The sequence below is a fragment of the Lithobates pipiens genome, unplaced genomic scaffold, assembly GCF_037356315.1.
Source record: "Lithobates pipiens isolate NorthernLeopardFrog02 unplaced genomic scaffold, aLitPip1_a1.2 Scaffold_23, whole genome shotgun sequence".
Classification (NCBI taxonomy): Eukaryota; Metazoa; Chordata; class Amphibia; order Anura; family Ranidae; genus Lithobates; species Lithobates pipiens.
In genome coordinates this window covers 49,169,639-49,186,448 of record NW_027507785.1, presented here as the reverse complement: position 1 = coordinate 49,186,448, position 16,810 = coordinate 49,169,639, and the positions used below count along the sequence as shown (strand labels likewise).

Here is a 16,810-nt window from a genome sequence, read left to right as displayed (position 1 = left end):
TACTCTTCTGGGGTTTTTTTTTTTGCCTTCCTCTGGATCAACTGTGGATATAGGATTGGGTATATGGGATTGTATGATATTTTTTATTTTATTTATTTATTTATTTATTTTTTTATGGTTGAACTAGATGGACTTGTGTCTTTTTTTTCAACCTAACTATGTAACTATATATTGCTCTTGCCTATTTTGGACTCTGTGTGTTTTACTGCCCGCCACACCACGCCGCACCTTGCTCACGTCCGTACTGTCCTCACATACAAGACTTCTATGTTGTCTTTACCTACCTATCCCATCCTTCTGCCTAGGGACTCATGTGATGGAAGGCTCCGGAAGAATGCTTGTAACAGCTGTCGGTGTCAATTCTCAAACTGGAATCATTTTCACCTTGTTGGGGGCAAGTGAAATGGAGGATGAAAAGAAGGACAAGAAAGGTCAGTGGTCCATACCTAGGTCGGGCTCCGGCACTGCCTAGTGCGGTCATGTCGCGCCACGTGTGTTTGTTGTCCTGTGTAGAACACTCGTCTTCAGTCTGTTGGTAGCAACCTGTAGAAACCGATGTGGAGGTAGATGAGGAAGGGTCTGCAAGTCATCATAAACCCATTTTATTTTCTTATTGTGCAACCATAATGTCCCCGCTGATTCCCATGAAACATCTCTGCATGGTTAACATCTCCCTCTTGTTTTGTTTTCGTCATCATCACACAGGAAAGAAAAATCAGGATGGAGCCAGTCTACCAGGTATATGTACACCGAATTTCCCCCCGTTCTGTAGACAAAAAGTCAACGTGTGCAAAGGAGGAAATAGAAAATAGTGTATATAGATATTTCTATAGATAGAAATAGTGAATATGGATATAAAGTAGCGTATACTGTTTGTGGTGAGGTCCATCATTCCCCAACAGAAAGTAGTGTTCTTATATATACTGTACGTGGGGAGGAATTAGAAAATAGTGTGTATAGATATATACTGTACACCATCTGGATATAAACAAGTACTGTATGTGGTGAGGGAATAGAAAATAAAGTATAAATATACTTTTATAGATATAAAATGGTCTATATAGATATACACTATATTTCCAAAAGTATTGGGACACTGAGTATGAACAGTGATTTGTCCTCTCCCCTGCACAGTCCCCCCCCCCTTCAGTTAGAACACAGACTAGGGAACACATTAACCCCTTGATTGCCCCCTAGTGTTCACCCATTCACTGCCAATGAAATTTTTACAGTAATCAATGCTTTCTATAGCATTGATTGCTGTATTAAAGAGGAAGTAAACCCTGATGGGTTTACTTCCTGTTTCATTCCCTGCAAAGGTAAAGCATAATGGACTACTGTGCATCGCATAGTAGCCCATTATGTGTCACTTACCATACACAGGAGCCAGCGAAGTCACCGCTGTCCCCTGTAGTCCGCGCATCGATCTTCTCAGTGGGTCTCGCCGCTCCACCGCTGTCATTCGGCGAAGCCGCGTGGCGTCACTCCCGCGCATGCGCACGGGAGCCGCCACGCGCAGCATATCGCCGTTGACGGGTGCCGCGCTCAGTGTGCTCAGCATGCGCCGTAGACAGCGGTGCCTGTCTTTCGGCAAATATCTCCTAAACCGTGTAGGTTTAGGAGATATTTCTTGGACCTACATGTAAGCCTTAATCTAGGCCAGTGATGGCGAACCTCGGCACCCCAGATGTTTTGGAACTACATTTCCCATGATGCTCATGCACTCTGCATTATAGTTGAGCGTCATGGGAAATGTAGTTCCAAAACATCTGGGGTGCCAAGGTTCGCCATCAGTGATCTAGGCTTACCTGTAGGTCAAAGTGTGTTGTAAGGGTTTACAATCACTTTAAACGCACATCAACTTTAATGGCATCCCAGTCTTAGTCCGTAGGGTTCAATATTGAGTTGGCCCCGCCCTTTGCAGCTATAACAGCTTCAACTCTTCTGGGAAGGCCGTCCACAAGGTTTAGGAGATGTGTCTATGGGAATGTCTGACCATTCTTCCAGAAGAGCATTTGTGAGGTCAGGCACTGATGTTTGTAGAGAAGGTCCGGCTTGCAGTCTCCGCTCTAAATCATCCCAAAGTTGTTTTTTCGGGTTGAGGTCAGGACTTTGTGCAGACCAGTCAAGTTCCTCCACCCCAAACTCGCTTATCCGTGTCTTTATGGACCTTGCTTTGTTAACTGGTGTGCAGTCATGTTGGAACAAGAAAAGGCCATCCCCAAACTGTTCCGACAAAGTTGGGAGCATGAAATTGTCCAAAATGTCTTGGTATGCCGACACCTTAAGAGTTCCCTTCACTGGAACTAAAGGGGCCAAGCCCAACACTTCAAAAACAACCCCCCACACCATAATCCCCCCCCCCACCAAATGATTTGGACCAGTCGACAAAGCAAGGTCTATAAAGACATGGATGAGCGATTTTGGGGTGGAGGAACTTGACTGGCCTGCAGAGAGTCCTGACCTCAACCCAATAGATCACCTTTGGGATGAATTTGAGCGGACACTGTGTCGTCCAACATCAGTGCCTGACCTCACAAATGCACCTCTGGAAGAATGGTCATACATTCCCATAGACACATCTCCTAAACCTTGTGGACGGCCTTCTCAGAAGAGTTAAAGCTTTTATAGCTGCAGAGGGCGGGCCAACTCAATATTGAGCCCTACGGACCAAGACTGGGATGCCATTAAAGTTCATGTGCGTGTAAAGGTAGGTGTCCAAATACTTTTGGCAATTTAGTGTATACTGTAAGTGGGGAGGTCAGAATAGTCTAGCTTTGCTTTTATTACATTCATGGCTTATCAGAATGGCTGATGTGCAGTGTAGGATTTAGCCCCATTTTAAAGTGATGCAATGCGCAAAGGCACAGGAATCGATGCATTTCCCATATCGCATTTTTATACCATGGGTATAAACACCCATGTGATCTGATTCCAGTATGGCAAAAAAAAAAAAAAAAAAAAAAAGGTAAAAGGCAAAAGTCTGCATCTTTTTTGTGTGGATGCGTTGCGATTTTAGCCATACAAAATAATGGCCTCAAATCACACTGCACGGAATCATATGTGGTTTGCACAGGAATGCGGTGCGACTTCTGTGCGAATCACATTCTCCGGAAATGTCTTGACTGCATCTCATGTGGATGTACCTAACTGCAAAACTGAATATATTTCATAGAACAACCAGCACTAAGACTCAGTTCAAAAAAACTGAAGATAGTGTTAACTTATCCTAACCAGTGAAAACCCACAGGAGGCAGCAAAACGCCAAGTGCATTAACACCGCCAGTGTTTATTAGGTTCAAAGGCCAAAAACATACTCACAAACATGAGAAGGAACAAGCACATCAAACACAACTCCAGCAATAGGCAATGTCATCTAACCATGTATGCTGTGAAGGCTAACACGTTTCGGGGGACATGCCTCCTTCTTCAGAGCTAAACCAACCAGGTACAATTTCATAGAATACAAAAATGCATAAAGTGCCTTGAAAAAGTATTCACACTTCTTGAAATATTCCACATTTTGTCACGATACAGAAAACACGTAAATTCATTTTTTGGGGATTTTATGTGAAAGACCAACACTAAGTGGCACATAATTGTGAAGTGGAAGGAAAACGATAAATGTTTTTCAATTTTTTTTTTAGAAATAAAAACTGGAAAAGTGTGGCGTGTATTTGTTATCAGCCCCCTTTACGCTGATGCCCCTGACTAAAATCTAGTGTAAACAATTGCCTTCAAAAGTCACCTAATTAGTAAATAGAGTCCATCTGTGTGCAATTTAATCTCAGTATAAATACAGCTGTTCTGTGAAGCCCTCAGAGGTCTGTTAGGGCCGGTTCACACTGCAGGCGATGCGAGGCGACACGACTTGCCTCGCCGCAATCTGACAAGTCGCCCCCCGTTCGGTACAATGGAACCGTTCTGAGAGGAGCAACTCGAGTCGCTCCGACTCAGAATAAAAGGTTACTGTACTACTTTTGGGCGACCTCGGGGCGACTTGCATTGACTTCTATACAGAAGTCATTTGCAAGTCGCCGCTGAGGTCGCGGCCGGTCGCGGCGAGGCAAGTCGGTGTCGCCTCGCATCGCCCGCAGTGTGAACCGGCCCTTATGCCCCGTACACACGAGAGGACTTATGTCCGACAGACTTCCAAAGGAGTTCCGCCGGAGTTCCGACGGAGTTCTGACAGACTTTTCGGCCGAACGGACTTGGCCACACACCATCACACTAAACTCCGACGGATTCGAACGTGATGACGTACGACCCGACTCGAATAAGGAAGTTCATAGCCAGTAGCCAATAGCTGCCCTAGCGTCGGTTTTAGTCCGTCGGAGTAGCACACACACGAGCGGAGTTTTCGAAGGGGACCGGGTCCGGCGGAGTTCCTTCGGGAAAATTTGAAGCATGCTTCATTTCTAAAGTCCGTCAGACTTTGGCGAATCAAAAGTCCGTTGCAGCCCACACACGATCGGATAGTCTGACGGACTCGGTCCTTCGGACTTTGGATGTTGAAAAGTCCGCTCGTGTGTACGGGGCATAAGAGTACCTTAGTGAACAAAAAACATCATGAAGGCCAAGACAGGTCAGGGATAAAGTTCTGGAGAAGTGTAAAGCAGGGTTAGTTTAGGAAAAAGTATCCCAAGCTTTGAACATCTCACGGAGCTCTGTTCAATCCATCATCCAAAAATGGAAAGAGTATGGGCACAACTGCAAACCTACCAAGACATGGCCGTCCACCTAAACTGACCGGCTGGGCAAGGAGAGCATTCAAGAGAGAGAAGAGCCAAGAGGCCCATGGTAACTCTGGAGGAGCTGCAGAGATCCACAGCTCAGGGGGGAGAATCTGTCCACAGGACAACTATTAGTCGTCTCTCCACAAATCTGCCCTTTATGGAAGAGTGACAAGAAGAAAGACATTGGAGAAAGAAAGTCATAAGAAGTCCTGTTTGCAGTTTGTGAGAAGCCATGTGGAGGACACAGCAAACATGTGGGAGAAGGTGATCTGGTCAGATGAGACAAAAATTGAACTTTCTGGCCTAAAAGAAAAATGCTATGTGTGGCAGAAAACTAACACTGCACATCACCCTGAACACACCATCTGTGAAACATGGTGGTGGCAGCATCATGTGGTGGGGATGCTTTTCTTCAGCAGGGACAGGGAAGCTGGTCAGAGTTGATGGGAAGATTGATGGAGCCAAATACAGGACAATCTTAGAAGAAAACCTGCAACCTGTTGTCCTGCTGCAAGAAGTCTGCAAAACACTTGCAGCAGGACAACAACCCTCAACATACAGCCAGAGCTACAATGGAATGGTTTTTGATCAAAGCATTTTCATGTGTTAGAATGCCCTAGTGAAAGTCCAGACCTAAATACAATTGAGAATCTGTGGCAAGACTTGAAAATTGCTGATCACAGACGTTTTCCATCCAATCTGACAGAGGTTGAGATATTTGGAAAGAAGAATGGGCAAAAATGGCCCTCTCTAGATGTGCAAAGCTGGTAGACACCCCCAAAAAAAGACTTACAGCTGTAATTGCAGCGAAAGGTGGTTCTACAAAGTATTGACTCGGGGGGGGGGGGGGGGGGGATTACAAATGCACGCCACACTTTTCACGTATTTATTTGTAAAAAATTTGGAAAAGCATTTATCAATTTCCTTCCACTTCACAACTATGTGCCACTTTGTGTTGCTCTATCACATAAAATCCCAATAAAATACATTAAAGTTTTCGGTCATAACATGACAAAATGTGGAAAATTTCAAGGGTTATGAATACTTTTTGAAGGCCCTGTAAAAAAAACTGAAGGACTTCTCCAGAAATAAACTTGGTAATAAGGTAAAGTAGTAATGAAACCCCGTCCCATAGCCCATGTCCACTAACTCACCAAAGTCGGTCCATGTGACCCAAGTAACCCAAACAAGGCATATACAAATACCCGGGCTGGAAGAAACTCGAAAAGGTGGTTACTTAATGGTATTTAGTAATTGGTAAATAGAGAGAATGTCTGTCGGTACCGCCTGACCCATGGAGTAACCACCTTTATGGGTTCCTTCCAGTCTGTTTTTTTTTTTTTGTATATGGTACAATACCACAGGTTGGAACCAGGTTGGTTTAGCTCTGAAGAAGGAGGCACGTCTCTCGAAATGCATTATTTCTCCAACCACAGCATACATGGTTAGATGACATAACACCTATGGCTGGGGTTGTGTTTGACGCGCTTGTTCCTTCTCATGTTTGTGAATATTTAGAGATTCCCCATCTGAGGAGGGCAGCATCGGACGGAGCATTACGGGTTGAGACACCATCGAATATACAACTGTTTGAGCGCTGGAGTGTTAGAACTTTTCTTATTATAACCAGTACCTGGGGCTTGGTTGGAATTCTTAGCCCTTGTACACACGGTTGGAGATTCGGACAACCCAATCCGTCAGATTTTTTGTCCGACGGATTTTGTCCGAAACTGTTGCATACACGCGGTCGGACAAAGTTGTCGGAAAATCCGATCGTGCAGAACGTGATGACGTTATTTCGTTACGACGGGACTACGTTCAGGCTAGTAGCCAATAGCTTTGGTGTAGGAATTTGATCTGAGCATGCGTGGCACTTTGTCCGATCGGAATTCTCTACACACAATTGGACAAAGTCCAATCGGATCATGTTGTCGGAAAATTTTATAGCCCAGCTGGAAAACTTGGTCCGTCGGATATTCCGACGGAAACAGTCTGATGGAGCGCACACACGGTCGGATTATCCGACAACGCGGTCCTATCGGACATTGTCCATCTGAATATCCGACCGTGTGTACAAGGGCTTAGCCCTTGTACACACGATCGGAGAATCCGTCGGAATGTGTCCTATCGGACCGTGTTGTCGGATAATGCGACTGTGTGTGGTATGCATCGGACTGATTCTGTCGGAATATCCGTCGGACCCAATTTTCCAACTTGTTGGAAATATTTTCCGACCAACTGGTTCGATCGGACATACTCCGATCATGTGTAGAGAATTCCAATCGGACCAAGTGCCACGCATGCTCAGATCAAATTCCTACATCAAAGCTATTGGCTACTAGCCTGAACGTAGTCCCGTCGTAACGAAATTACGTCATCACGTTCTGAATGATCGGATTTTCCGACAACTTAGTCCGACCGTGTGTATGCAACAGTTTTGGACAAGATCCGACGGACAAGATCCGACGGATTTGGTTGTCGAAATCTCCGACCGTGTGTACAGGGGCTTAGAGGAATTGGACAAACCTTCATAAAACCGGTCAAAGGCATTAGGACAGTGAATAACGAGGAAGATCATAGATTGTTCCTCCACAGCCAATCAACTTTTCTTGAGATGAGGTAAAGAGAACTGGTCTTCACTTCAAACGCCCAATCTTGAGAATAAGAAGCTGTTTTTGGTTTTATTCATTTTGCATTTGATTTGTGGATACAGGTTTTCTTCATCTCACACATTAGTAAATGAGGTCTTCATTTATCCCTAAATGAGAAATTCGTTCCCTTCCACTGACACTGGCCATTCGTGGACCATGTTATGTGAACCTCGGGCAGATTCCCTGACCTGACTTTAGGGGTGCACAGATATTTCTTTTCCCTCCTTTTGTACTCATGTTTTCATGCTGTGATTTTACTTGCTTTCTTGTCATTATTTTCATTTTCTTATCACAGTCGGTTCCACCCACCCATCCTCTCATCCTCCTGCAGCTACAGATGGGGCAGCAGGGGCAAACGTCACTGATAATGCAAATGCCAACTTAGTGAATGGTATGTCAACATCTAATTTTCCCACAATCCATTGTTCCATTTGTAACATCCTTACTCTTCTCTCTGTAGACCGAATATCTGTTTATTGATAAAGGTTAGGGAAGTACTCTGTAATTGGTAGTTTCCAAGTCTGTCGTGTCCAGGTATGAATAGGAATTTAATGTAAAGACATCCATGTTTAAACCATATAGGCGCATTTGCTATTTTTCTCCTTTTTTGGTTGGAGTCCCTCATTATTAGCCATTTATTTCAGGATCTGTGTCTTGGTAGTCCTCTAAGCTGACCTCATACAGCTTCTCTCCAAGTTATGTTATATACAAAGGCAGCTGCCATACAGTATACAAGTTCTGATGATTATCGGGTCTATCTGAGGTGTGCTCGTAGCTAATTTTACATGTTAGAAGTCAAAATGCCACATTTCTTAGAACCAGGCGACATTAATCTAGAATGACTGGAGCCTTGTGTGTTGGTAGGGGTGGTCTTTGGTGTCCATTGAAGGGCCTTACACCTACACTCCTTGTTCTCCATCAATCTTCCTTCTCATCTCTTCTAGAAAACACCCTCAGCCTACGTTTCAGAGGAGCACAAGCTGAGCGGTGAAGGTTGGAGACATTGGAAGGAAGATTTATGTAGGACACAGCTGTGTTGCCCTAAAATTGAAATCAGACTCCGAGCTGAGAATTGCAACCTTTTGTTGGCTGGACAATGTACATTAATAGATAAATAACGTATATCACAACTGCCGATTAGTAAACCAAACTGGTACTGTAACCTCTAAAAGCGAGCGAGCAATATATGAGACATCCATGTCTGTTCGTAGTGTGGATTTGGTTGGGATTTGCTTCATCTGTCTTGTTCTTTGTTTGGTCTGATGTTTCATGTTCTGCTCTTTGTTGTCTGTTGAACTTCCACTGTGTAGGCAAAATGCAAGATGGGAATGTGGACACCATCCAGAACAAAGGTAAATTCTGTGCACTGGGGAGGGCTGCATACTGCATATACAACCGAGCAAAAAACACAGCATCATATAAGGTCTTTCTACGATCTCTATTTCTGTATCTCCCTCCTTCCTATCTTCTATGCCTTCATTGAATCCCTTTCTCTTCATCGCCTCCTTCCTTCTCTACTCCCCCCCCCCCAACCTTATCTCATTCACTCTGCCCCCTAATTTCTTACCTCCCTCCTTCCTTCCATCCCTTTATTGACTCCCATCTTCTTTCCTGCCCCCCTCCTTCCTTCCCTGTGTCCTCCCTTCCCTATATCTTTTCCTCTCTCCCCTTCTTCCCTACCTCTCTCCTTCGATCCTTTCTTTCTTCGTTGTCTCCCTTCATCCCTTCCTTCCTCCCTTCCTTCCTTCCTTCCTTCCTCCCTTCATCCCTTCCTTCCTTCCTTCCTTCCTCCCTTCATCCCTTCCTTCCTTCCCTGTGTCCTCCATTCCTTGTATTATCCCTCTCTCCACTTTTCCCTACCTCTCTCCTTCGATCCTTCCTTTCTTCGTTGTCTCCCTTCATCCCTTCCTTCCCTGTGTCCTCCATTCCTTGTATTATCCCTATCTCCCCTTCTTCCCTACCTCTCTTCTCCCTTCATCCCTTCCCTGTGTCCTCTCTTCCTTATATTTTTCCCTCTCTTCCTCCCTTCTTTCTTCATCCCTTCCTTCCCTGTGTCTTCCCTTCCTTGTATCTTTCCCTTTCTCCCCTTATTTCTTACCTCCCTCCTTTCCACCTTCCTTCATTTCCTCCCTTCATCCCCTCCTTCCTTTCTCTCCCTGCTCCCCCCTTACTTCTTTCCCACTCTTCCTTTTTTATTTGTTCCTTAATTCCTTGCTCCCCACCTCAATTCTTTCCCTTTCTCACCTCCTTCCTTTCCTCCCCCTTCTTTCCTCCCCTAACTCCATCAATTCCTTCATTGCCTCCCTTTATCTCCTTCATCCTTCCTTCTCTTTCTTGGTCTCCCGCTTCCCTTTCTCCCCAATTAATAGGATACCTCCTCTACACCGTCCTCTCTTCTTTCCTCCTCCCTTCTCTTCTTCTTTCCCTTCTTCCCTCTTCCTTCCATACTATGCTTCCTTTTCTCTCCTCCTTCCTTCTATTTCTCTTGCCTCTCTTCTTCCCTCTTCCTTCTTTACTATGCTTCCTTTCCACCTCCCTTCTCTTCTTCTTCCCCCTTCCTTCCTTACTATGCTTCCTTTCCTCTCATCTCCCCTTCTCTTCCTCTTATCTCCCTTCTTCCCCCTTCCCTCCTTGCTATGCTTCCTTTCCTCTCCTCCTCCCTTCTCTTTCTCTTCCCTCCCTCCTTCCCTCTTCCTTTCTTGCTAAGCTTCCTTTCCTCTCCTACTACCCTCTCTTCTTTTCCCTGCCTCCTTTCCTCTTCCTTACTCACTGTGCTTCCTTTCCTCTCCTCCTCCCTTCTCTTTTTCTTCCCTCCCTCCTACCCTATTCCTTCCTTACTGTGCTTAATTTCCTTTCCTCTCCCCTCTTCTTTCTCTTCCCTCCCTCCTTCCCTCTTCCTTCCTTACTATGCTTAATTTTCTCTCCTTTTCCCTCCCTCCTTACTTTCTATGCTTCCTTTCCTCTCCTCCTCCCTTCTCATTCTCTTCCCTCCCTCCCACCCTCTTCTTTCCTTACTATGCTTCCTTTCCTCCCCTCTTCTCTTCCCTCCCTCCTTCCCTCTTTCTTCCTTACTATGCTTCCTTTCCTCTCCTCCTCCCTTCTCGTTCTCTTCCCTCCCTCCTTCCCTCTTCCTTCCTTACTATGCTTCCTTTTCTCTCATCCTCCTCTCTCTTCTTTTCCCTACCTCCTTCCCTCTTCCTTGCTTACTATGCTTCATTTTCTCTCCTCCTCCCTTCTCTTTCTCTTCCCTCCCTCCTACCCTCTTCCTTCCTTACTATGCTTCTTTTCCTCTTCCTCCCTTCTCTTCCTCTGGCTTCCCTCCTTCACTCTTTCTTCCTGACTATGCCTACTCTCCTACCCTCCTCCCTTCTCTTCCTCTTCCCTCCCTCCTTCCCTCTTCCTTCCTTACTATGCTTCCTTTCCTCTCCTCCTTCCTTCTCTTTCGTTCACTCTTTTCTATCCCACCTCTTTGTCTACCAACACATCCTTTTTGTTCCTGGTTGGAATAGCTATCTTCCAGCTCTGAATACATAAATATGCTGCACACACACACACAATGTGAATCATCTGCAGACTATTATATCCTAGTGCCCCTTGGGTACCTACAATTTTTTTAGTTCATTCTCTTCTGTTTGTATGGTATATTGACTTCCACAGGTGAAGATTGGTAAAATGCAGCAGCATTGTGAAATGTCTGGGCTGCAATGCGGTATGAGGGTCATGAGATCCTACCAAGACTTCTAGAAATATCTGACCCTCCATACACAACCTGGCACCAATCACTTCTTTCTGCTTTTACAGCCAAACAACAAGATGGGGCAGCCGCCATGGAAATGCAGCCTCTGAAAAGTGCTGAGGGGGGTGATGGAGATGACAAGGACAAGAAGAAAGTAAATCCACACAAGAAGGAGAAGTCAGTCCTACAGGGCAAGCTGACCAAACTGGCAGTGCAGATAGGAAAAGCCGGTAAGTGACTTGTATACTGTATATGTAGGTATATGACAGTGACCCTGGCTATTCCAAACGATTGAAAATTACCCTCCCCTTCCCGAACCAAATTCCATGCAAAGAACCTCCAGAGAACCCAATATCAGTCCTCTGTAGCCATCCAATATCTTATTGGACAGTTGGGATGGGGCCATGTATAGAACGGTGTAGCGTCCCCTCTTCTTTTACCAACAATCTGTAAATGTCCGGGAACTGCCTGATATAGGATTCTAACTGCTTAATCGTCCTAGGTCTTCATTGTCAGTGAAAGGTCTGGACTGCAGGCATGCCAGTTAAGCACCTGGACTCTTCTACTAAGAAGCCATGCTGTTGTCATAGATAAACATGTTGCTGTCATCAATATCAAAATTACCTTATTTTTTTCTTAAAACTGTATATTTTCTTAGTTTAACCACTTTTTCCCCCGGAAGATTTGTTGCTGCTAAGGAGCTGTGGGATACTCCATAATGCTGAGCAGTGATAACAGGACACATTTCTCTCTGCAGCTACTCCTTAGAACAGTCCCCACAATCAGTTCTCAGGGAATGGACAGCACTGGAGCACCATAGACAATGTCCCAGGCCAAGCAAGCCTTAGCAATAATGCGCCAAGGGGTTATAACAGGAGCACAGTCACCCAGATTCCGCTCTCAGACCAGTACTCAAGTCCTCAAGTTGTTAGATGCCTCCCTCCTGCATCAAGCAGATGTTTGAAAAGTGGACTGGCCCCTGGGTGAGACTCCCCTTCTTCTTTAGCCTTAGAGATTGCTTTGAAAGAATAGCCCCCCCCCCCCAGCTTTGTGTCTGCTGAGACCTCGCTGAGCTTATTGGCAGGTGTCACCTAAGTGACCTGGGAGGGCTACAGCCCTCCAGGCTGGGCGCCTCTCCTCCTGGAACAGGGACCCAGACTTCTCCAGCCCCAGACTATTTATGTTCTCTCATGCAAACTTCACACGCCTTCCCTAAGATTGTCTGGGACTTTATAAATATTCAGACTGCTCCACTCCTATGTTCTGGAGCAGGGGTCTCCAAACTTTCTAAACAAAGTGCCAGTTTACTGTCCTTCAGACTTAGAGCCCATTCACACAGGGGCAACACGACTTGTAGGCGACTTGAGTCAGGCAACTTGGACACGACTTGAGTTAAGATCACAGCCCGACTTCAAAACGACTTGTGATGACTTCAAGCGCGACTTGGGACGACTTACAAGTCGCCCCAGGCCAGGCGACTTTTGCCGCGGCCAAGCAGAGAATGAGCTCAAGGGGGAACTCCACGCCAAATTTCTGAAAAAAAATTGGCGTGGGTTCCCCCTCCGAGAGCATACCAGGCCCTTAGGTCTGGTATGGATTCCAAGGGGAACCCCCTACGCCGAAAAAAACGGCGTGGGGGTCCCCCCCAGATCCACACCAGACCCTTATCCGAGCACGCTACCCGGCCGGCCAGGAAAGGGGGTGGGGACGAGCGGGCGGTCCCCCCCCTCCTGAGCCGTACCAGGCCGCGTGCCCTCGACATGGGGGGGTGCCTTGGGGGAGGGGGGGCGTGCGGCCCCCCCACCCCAAAGCACCTTGTCCCCATGTCGATGAGGACAAGGGCCTCTTCCCGACAACCCTGGCCGTTGGTTGTCGGGGTCTGCGGGCGGGGGGCTTATCGGAATCCGGGAGCCCCCTTTAATAAGGGGGCCCCCGGATACCGGCCCCCCACCCTATGTGAATGAGTATGGGGTACAATGTACCCCTACCCATTCACCTGTGAAATAAAGTACAAAAAAAAACACAACACAGGGAAAAAATATTTTATTGCACAGCTCCGGGGGTCTTCCGTCTTCGGGGGTCTTCTCGCCGGACTCCTCCGCTATCTGTGTGTAGCTCTTTTGCTAGCGGAGGAGTCCGGCTTTCTTCCTCCCCGCCGCCGGCCTCTTCTTCCGACTTCGGGGGTCTTGTCCCCCTCTTCGGTTCTTCTGCCGGGCCACCGCGCCTTCTTATAGCTCTTTTACAGGCGGTGGCCCGGTCTTCTGACGCCGCCGCCGCCGCCTTCCGTTCTTCTCCTTCTTCTTCTCCTGGAGGTGTTGACTCGACGAGCTCTCCGGCCACAATGCCAGGGACGCGCTCCGCTGCCACTTATATAGGGACAATGGGGCGGTGTCACATGGGTTGATGTCGTCCCCACCCCCTTTTCTGGCCGGCCGGGTAGCGTGCTCGGATAAGGGTCTACACGTGTCTCGACGTCACGTGGGCGGAAGGCGCGCTCTGTTGTTTACAGCGGAACACCGGTGCTGAGGAGAAGGCAGCGGACAGACACGTGTAGCCCCGGGACACGCAGTCCATCAGAAGCAAGCCAGAGAGCGACACAGTAGCTCATACTGTGAAGGCTGATCCTCCCCGGATGGGGTTATTTTTCTGGTGAGAGTACAACCTAGAAGTGTCCACAATGCATGAAGATTAGATTTGGATCCATCACATTCCCTCCTCCTATCCACGGAAAAACCCCATTAATTGCACTGCACCAAAGACTTCTTGCTCTTTTTTATATCTCTTTTTTATATTTTTATCTCTTTTTACCTTTTTATATATTTTTGGATAAATATTGAATTTTTATTCTTACCCTTTTTTCACCCCCAATTTTTGGCACGTTCCACTAGATGTACTGACATCTATCACATATCTACTGTGTATTTTATTACTGCATGCTTATATTTTACCGTCACATTTGTGCACTTGAAACTTTAAAGTTTGGTTAATTTTGTGTTTACATTTCATATTTGTCACTAAAATACTTAGTAGAACTAGCACTAGCACCGTACATGTTTTGGGTACTTATATGTTTTTAGACATTAAGAAGTGATCACTAATTTATGTCTTACATTGCACATATTTCTATTTTTAGCCAGCACGCTGGCAAATATCTATTGTAGCAAATATTCTTATTTAAACAATTTCCATTTTTTATTTATATATTTCATACTAGAACAGCACATTGCACATTGTCACTTACAAATTAGGTTAAAGTAACGCTTCGAATTATTACACCATTAAGTCCCTGGAGACATACTTCCATATATAGGTATAGCGCCAGATCTATTCATAGCAAACCCCAATTTAACATTCCCCACCCTACCAGGTGGATATTAATAGAGGCAGCTCCTACCTATTTTACCTCATTTTATTTTATATTTACATATAAGCTCCATAGCGCAACCTACCACCCTTATTCCATTCCCAGTGGGAGGATTAGCGCCCCATTGTTTGGTGTCAGTGGGAGGAATTGTGCCCCATCATTGGTGTTATTGGGAGGAATTATGCCTCCATTGTTGGCGCCATTGGGAGGGGTTGTGTCCTATTGTTGTCATTGGGAGGTATTCTGCCCCTTCATTGGTATCAGTGGGGGGGATATTGTACCATTATTAGTATCAGTGGATGAAAATAGTGCCAAAAGGACTGGATAAAAGCCTGCAAAGGGCTGCATTTGGCCCCCACGTACCGCAGTTTGGAGACCACTGTTCTGGAGCTTTCCAGAAAGCAGGGAGAAGCACTCAAGGTGGAGGGAAGTGTGACGGTGTGGCGACTGAGCAGTGTGTGTCTCACAGGACGGGTGTCTGAAGAATGACCACATCGTTAGTTTCCAAGTATTACGTTATGTTATGGCGCGTACACACGACCGGACTTTTTGACAGACTAGGTCCGACGGTCTTCCCGACGGACTTTAAGCGGAGGTCCGACTTTCTGAACGAAACGCACTTGGCCACACACGACTGGACTAAGCCCATTCAAAAGTCTGTTCGTTTTGAACGTGATGAAGTAAACGGGACTAAACAAGGAAGTTCAATAGCCAGTAGCCAATAGCTTCCCTTGCGTACTATTTGGTCCGTCAGACTAGCACACAAACAAACGGTTTTCTCGATTTTTAGTCAGTCGGACTTGAGTCCGTCGGATAGATTTGAAACATGTTTTATTTATAGGTCCGTCGCACACACGATCGAATTGTCTGGTGCGCCGGACCAAGTCTGCTGGAAAGTCCGATCGTGTGTACGCGGCATTAGCCTTTTTGATCTGCATGATTTAAACTACGTGGCACCAAGCTTTTGTCCTCCAATGGTGTTTTTGGCCTGTATGCCACTTCCCAACGATGGTCTGATGTTGACCTACTGACGTGGACTCGGGACCTGCCATTTCCCATTGGGCTATCTAATCTATCAAGCTCTGTAGACTTGGGCAGTATAAGCCTCGCCACGTCACTACGATCTGGTAAGCCTCCTCCTATTTATGGTGATGGTGGTTCTGAATATTTCTTCACTTCAAAGGTCACATCGGTGGTTGGACTGTCGTATACATGTTTGGTGGAATGAATATATATATATATATATATATATATATATATATATATATATATATATATATATATATATGGACTTTACTTGCAATTTACACTTGGACTTTAATTATCCCTTTATATTTTGAACTGTATTTGTGGTAGACATGTGCGATTCGTTTCGTACGAATCTCAAATTCGTACGAATTTCCCAAAATTCGTACGTTCGGGAGGATCCGAAATACGAATTGCCGTGCGTCCGAATTCTGTACGGAATACGAACTTTTGTTTACGAATTCCGGATTTATTATGACTTGCAAAAGACTTCTGTAATAGAAGTCAATGTAAGTTGCCTGAAGACATCAGTGAAGATCAAAGTGATACAATGTTTCTTCTTCAATGGGCTGAACTCCCTGTGTAGAAGTTCTCAGTTTAACCATTTAAAGACTAAATCTTTTCTGACACTTGTTGCTTACAAGTAAAAATCCAGTATTTTCTGCTAGAAAATCACTCAGAACCCCCAAAAATTATATATATTTTTTTAGCAGAGACCCTAGGGAATAAAATAGCGGTTGTTGCAATATTTTATGTGACGCGGTATTTGCGCAGAGGTCTTTCAAACGCAAGTTAGCCCTTTTTTTTTCGGTCGACCTCTAGAGAGCACTGACATCAGCAGCGTGACATACAGCAAAGACACCTGCACCGTGATAGAGTGATCTGACACCAGCACCGTGATAGAGAGCACTGACATCAGCAGCGTGACATACAGCAATGACACCTGCATCGTGATAGAGTGATCTGACACCAGCACCATGATAGAGAGCACTGACATCAGCAGCGTGACATACAGCAATGACACCTGCACAGTGATAGAGTGATCTGACACCAGCACCGTGATAGAGAGCACTGACATCAGCAGCGTGACATAATAGCACTGACACCAGCACCGTGATATACAGCACTGACACCAGCACCGTGATATACAGCACTGACACCAGCACCATGATATACAGCACTGACACCTGCACCGTAAGCAGCCCCAGGAGGAAGTCAGCATACGGACACGAAATACGAATTACAAATTAATTTTATTACGAAACGGAACAGAACAAAACGAATTTATTGACGGCGC

At 45.7% G+C, this 16,810-nt stretch overlaps 1 protein-coding gene across 1 annotated transcript in view; it reads left to right on the top strand.

The window, feature by feature from the left end:
* ATP2B2 (ATPase plasma membrane Ca2+ transporting 2) overlaps window positions 1-16,810 on the top strand; it is a gene marked incomplete in the record, with an annotated part of 240,335 nt that overhangs the window by 140,704 nt on the left and 82,821 nt on the right. The window contains 5 exon segments of the mRNA XM_077451567.1: window positions 306-431; window positions 706-738; window positions 7,683-7,778; window positions 8,698-8,739; window positions 11,189-11,353. Coding sequence (XP_077307693.1) covers window positions 306-431; window positions 706-738; window positions 7,683-7,778; window positions 8,698-8,739; window positions 11,189-11,353 — 462 coding nt within the window.